Source organism: Haliotis rubra, unplaced genomic scaffold (assembly GCF_003918875.1).
Source record: "Haliotis rubra isolate DU_JTF1 unplaced genomic scaffold, ASM391887v1 Scf233, whole genome shotgun sequence".
Lineage (NCBI taxonomy): Eukaryota > Metazoa > Mollusca > Gastropoda > Lepetellida > Haliotidae > Haliotis > Haliotis rubra.
This window is the reverse complement of record NW_025766370.1, coordinates 1384545-1390544: the sequence shown is the minus strand read 5'-3', so window position 1 is coordinate 1390544 and position 6000 is coordinate 1384545. Positions and strand designations below refer to the sequence as shown.

Below are 6000 nucleotides of genomic sequence, written 5' to 3'. Positions count from 1 at the left end.
CGCCCAGATCCTTGGACACTTCAGTTGGATGTTCCTAGGAACGCCCAGATCCTTGGACACTTCAGTTGGATGTTTCATAGGAACGCCCAGATCCTTGGTCCCTTCAGTTGGATGTTTCATAGGAACGCCCAGATCCTTGGACACTTCAGTTGGATGTTTCATAGGAACGCCCAGATCCTTTGGGCACTTCAGTTGGATTCGTAATAACTGTTGATTATATCGTCACTTCACCTCGATGTTTTCTAACAACTTCAGGGAACACATCAAAACATAAGCTGGTAATTTTATAAGTACAACTGGCTGCATTTTCACTTGAGGTGGAAGTCATAACAACAGCTTGACGTTTCACATCAACATCTGCGTACATCGTCACTTCAGGTTGAAGATTCATAACAGCACTTGGATATATCGTCACTTCAGTTGGATGTTCAAGAGATAACATCCCAGTACATGGTCACATCTGACAGCCATCATATTACCTCGATGCTTCAATAAATGGATATTTCGTCCGTTAGCAGTTACAAGCCGACCAACCCTGTCACCACGAATTTATTCTAAGACTTTGTTCTAAACATGCCTCTGTTCATCCAGCAGCGAATACTAACGTAACGTGGCTGTCAGAGTTCTATTTTGGTTTAGATACACCCCGGGTAGCTGAGAATAAAACTCGAGTTCACACTGATCCAGTGAGCCAGGTAATAAGACTGAGCATGTATCAGAGTGTTGCTTGAGCATAATAAATCTACACCTTATCTGTTCATCTTAAGATGTTGCTGCACAATTCCTTGCAGTGCTCGCCAGAGTAAATATTGTTTGTGTCCACAACTATATGTTGTTTCATTCAATGTATATATGCTATGGTGTTTAAATTTTCATACCATGACGTTCTCCTTAACATAGCTGTATGATGTCCTTGAACTGTTCTTCTGCGTAACATTTTGATGTCCCAACCTGACAATTGTAAATATGGTTTAATGTCCTCCGTTTTTATGTATATATATAATAGTCCAGTGTAATCCATTACTTCTGAAGTTAGTCTCTAAAACTGCGTTGTGCACGAACAAAAAACACTGGGTTTTACAGCAGCCCAGTCATAGCTATCACACAATGCTCTCTCACTTTTCTCTGTAATCCCTGATATGAATTATACACTGCACATTTAACAGTGAGTGTTTATACATCATAACAAATAAATACGTTAATAATAGTAAATGTGAAACAATTTCCACAGCATTTCTGTGATAGTGTACAATCAGTATTGCTTGTTTGACGTAAACCTTCAACTCCGGTGTCTTTTCAAGAATCCGACAAAACGTAGTGTTATTGTCGCTAGTTGTCATTGCCTGAATCTACGGATTCGGATATCCAGTGGTGGTTGTAGCGCCTATTTACACACAGTGTTAATGTTAATAGGTGCCTGTACCAGCTATCTTCGCATTATGATTGCCAGTTGACCCCGGGTCACTTTCTGTTGGAATATAATTCTATTGTTAGTATATTTATGTGCCAGTTGTCTACAGATAACACTTTCCCAGGGTGGTTCTGTCACCTTTGGAAGGACCTGAAGTGTTATTGGTAGCGATGTGTAAGCTTCATTATTGTATGCTATTGGTCAATGTATTACGATTTACAAGGGTGATTGCGTCACTTTTGGACGGACCTGAAGTGTTACTGTTAGTGGCAGAGAAAGCTTGTTTTCTGCGGATTATGATTTCCAAATTTATGGTCGTAGTGTCAACTTCTGTTGGATGTAGTTTTATTATTAGCAGCTTAATGTACTGGTTTCTCCAGATCACGACTTACCGGGATTGTTTCTTCACTTTGGAACCACCTTGGAAGTTTTTGGGTAGTAGTTGTTAATCTAGTTGTCCACGGGTTATAATTACCATGGCGGTTGTGTCACTCTCTGTTGAACTTGAAGTGTTATTATTAGTTGTATGTCCGCTGGTTGTCTACGGGAAATGATTATGTGGTGGTTATGTCACTTTCTGAAGAACTTGAAGTGTTGTTGGTAGTTGTGTGCGTGCATGCTAGTCGTCTACGTATTATGATTTACAGTGGTGGGTGAGTCACCTTTGAAGGACCTGATGTGTTGTTGGTTGTGTATGATAGTTGTCTACAAAACCAGAATTTAATTGTACTCTACGAAATAGAATTGCAAATATATGTTATGTCGTTCTCGTCATCTACATCTAGGGTTTACTGAGTTTGCGATAAGTTAGCTTCATCCTCTTTCCGTTTCTATTCTTAGGAGCTTTACGGTATCAGGGCATTCGGGTATAACCTTGTCTGGCAGTCTATGACTTCAATTGTACCGGTTCAACAACCCAAACTGTCCATTCCATAAGTAGACGGTAGACTCTGGGTGTTCGTTAGATAGTTTATCCTCCCTCCTCAAAATGGGTAATGTTTCAATGGCAAAGAAAACATTTTATTCTGAAAGGTCAATGTTGACACACACCAGCACATTCCCATCTAGCCTTCAGAGTGAAATGCTCAATGAATGTCCATCACATTCACCAATTCTTGAAAATAGTTTTTCTTTCAACTGCCCTGGAACACACACCCTTTGTGTTACTATCACAGTCACCTTTCCATACGTCTGTCTTCGTTATTACAAACAAGTTCATTTATTATCAAGCCTGTTTTCTTTCAGTCTGTATGTACAGAATGAGTAATGGCAATGCCATACGTCTTCAAATCAAGGTAAACCAATATTGCAGTATCGCTTATCGATTTTGCTATATCCGCTGCTCGTTGATCTCTGCACCGTTAAATCCACCAAGATTACTTATTTTTCGGATACTTTGTTTGCTGTCAGTGTTGTCTTTAAATATAGCTCTCCTTACTCCCAGGGCACCAGCCCCTACTCTTTTAGTGAAGGGTTCCCGGAGTAAAGGTTGAACGTGTCCATTTACTGTCATGGAGGCTGCGGTTTGGTTCTGTTTCTGAAATCAACAAGAATTACACAGGTGAATAGTTGCAATGTGATGCCTTAACAACATCAGACATATTATAAAAAAGTAATTATGTATTCCCCCTATCGACAAATTATAGACAATACAATACAATACCACACAGGTCATGTTTACGTTACTTATACCATACTGAAATCGATGCCCATATTAATCAGTGATAGCTGTAATTGTCCGTGATGAACACGGTCGATTGGGTGCAGCCTGTGTACTTCTGTAATACTTGTTTTATCACGTTTTTCTTAGAATGAGGCATAAAATGAAATACTACTTAAACGTGGACATACGGGCAAAGGGATATGCTAATAAATCATTCACAAATAAACCTATTTGTAAGAAATAGGGGTAAATGTTTTAGATATTAGTAAAATGAATTTCAAATCATGTTTTAAGAAACTTAATAAACAAATTTGTTCAAAGTAATGTATCAAGCAAGCATGCAGTCTTGGTCCAGACTTTCTGGTCAAATGCATGATTGTAAACTGGTACAAACATGTGCAATGCATGCATAATGTCATGCACGAAAACTGACATTCGGCAAATTATATAATTATAAACTCATTGACAAAACAACTAGCATTATCACATACCATAAATTTCACATGCAAATATACTATACGAGTAAATATATTGGTAGCATAGCATTCAAAATGTGCTAATAATTCTGCGGCAGTCAAACTTTATTTAAAACAAAACGTGTGATTCTATCCAAAAGACTATTGCTAAGAATTATAATGTGTTCTAAATGAAAACAAAATGTGAATGAAATACATTTGTTCATCATAGCTTAAACCTGAAGAAAGCGCTGCTGACGATGCTACAAACTAGTTATAAGTGTGATACTCTTCATCCTCGGTTTTGGTTGCTCTTTTATCAAGACATTGTTCCGTGCCGCTTTCATAACATAATGATAACATAATGTCTAAAAATTCCTGTAACAGCAGTATATATTTTTAGGCAAGCACGTTTATAGGCAATGACATGTTATGACGCATCGAAATCTGGCTGTGGCCCAAATTAGACGTTTACTAATGTCATTTGCTTGTCTCTACTAATTAATTGTTTAGTTATATTAGATCTGATCGGCCATAGCCTGTAAACAGCGAATCATTGAGATCGGGCAATTACAGATAATCTCGATTACTGACTGACTGAGTTTGGTTTTACGCCGCTTTTAGCAATATTCCAGCAATATCACGGCGGGGGACACCAGAAATGGGCTTAACACATTGTGCCCATGTGGGGAATCGAACCCGGGTCTTCGGCGTGACGAGCCAACGCTTTAACCACGAGGCTACCCCACCGCCCCTCTCGATTACTGACATTTACAAACTGATATGTTTCTTTACAAAAAATGGAAATCGTTTTCATGATAGTTTTTACTAGTTTTCTTGCTGTTTTTCAGAATTGAAAATTGAATCTTTAGACACTTTGGCAATGACAGTCTGTTTCTGTTGTACCCACTTTGGAAACTTTGGCAATGCTATTATGCTTCTGTCGTAGTCTGTTCAGAGACTTTGGCAAAGGTATTATGTTTCTGAAGTCCCCTGTTTAGAGACTTTGGCAATGATATTATGTTTTCCTCAACCTACGTAACTAAGTGCGAATTGAGTTAAACGTCGGTTAGCAATATTTCAGTCATGTCACGGCATGTCAGCTTACCAGCGTGGAAGGACCACTGCCATGGAGGTCTTAAACACGACTTTGAGAAAAAAACACCACAAATATAGTCGCGATGCTGATAACCAAGAAACAGGAACAGGGCCAATCATGACTTCGAGATCTGGTACGACAAGGTGACCCAAATTGCAGCTTAGGAGAGAGAGACCCCGTGCTCATAATGCCTAGATATAAACATCACTAAGTAGATAATGAACCAACGACCGGACTAAGAGCCTATTAAAAGATTTTTTCTGCTCGGGCAAAGAATACCATTGTCAAAAAATAGTCATGCAACTGGAATATCTGGAGTGCGGTGTTATACAACAAAAAGAAAACATCTTCTGAAATGTTGGAAACAATTCTACAAGGGCGGCAATTAATCTGCCAAGAACTCAGCGTTCTCATTCAGAATAAACATTGAGAAATATTCTTTAAATTTAAATGAAACTGGATTTTATATGACTTTATGAGAATGGTTTATATATGTTGGCATAAACGTTCGATCGACAATGAAACATTTTGAACCGAACATTTGGGTCATGTTCCTCAAAGGGTGGGAACGGGGAGACTAGTTTTCCCGTGGTACTGAATTACTAATTGTGTTTGCTTACCATGTTACTGCTTAAGTTTCCGTGCGAAAACGGCGGGAACAGCATCGACATAAGAGCTGCTTAATCGAAAACCGAGGACGACTCTAAACTATTATGCCACATTTTCTACGAACCAATTAAGATGGAGCTGGACCTCGTCCTTCCGTACGTAAATTGACCACTACAATTTGAAATATATCTCATATTCCGTATTAGCCGTGTTCGTTAACCCAAAATCCGTATACTGCGAGATACCTGCATGGTTGTAGTACGTCCGGATAAACGAGTTTCAACTGTAGCCAAATGTTTTAGGTGGCTAAGGAGCTGCATATCAATAATTGGTTCTATTGTATTGACTTTTCTCGTCAACTGGTTTTCTTTTCGCACGTGCAGATAATTACGTGCTTTACACATTTTACCACACGGCAATGGGGAGTCGAACCCGTGTCTTGGTCGTAACGAACAAACCCTTACTGGGCCACACGTTCTTTTTCAACTTTAACTGGGGCCTTTTGTTGTAGTGCTGAAAACATATCAACTCCAAACCAAAATGGCCAAAGTGTGTGTAATCATGTGCTCATGTATCGGTGACGTAATGACTTTACGTACACATGTACCTGTGACGCGGAGGTATGAGACACCTCGCTGAAGGATGTAAAGATGCTAAGTGATCTGCTCATGCGCCTTAAGCTTGATGTATGTATGAGCCTACGTTGTCGATATCTCTCCCAGTGCCTCCGAATTGTCACTCGTACCTGTTGCCATAGAAACAC

General features: G+C 39.3%; 1 protein-coding gene across 4 annotated transcripts in view; it reads right to left on the bottom strand.

The window, feature by feature from the left end:
* Positions 1 to 2415: 2415 nt before the first annotated feature.
* Positions 2416 to 6000, bottom strand: part of LOC124278236 (PDF receptor-like) — a 77668-nt gene continuing 74083 nt past the window's right edge. For 2 of the 4 annotated variants that reach the window (XM_046713960.1, XM_046713958.1), the window contains exons 12-13: positions 5845 to 5982; positions 2416 to 2948 (exon numbers count right to left, since the gene is read on the bottom strand). In XM_046713960.1, the coding sequence (XP_046569916.1) occupies positions 2742 to 2948; positions 5845 to 5982 (345 nt within the window). In that variant the 3' untranslated portion in view covers positions 2416 to 2741. Of the gene's footprint in view, positions 2949 to 5836; positions 5983 to 6000 lie in introns of all 4 variants that reach the window. The other 2 variants (XM_046713961.1, XM_046713959.1) reach the window with 2 other exon arrangements.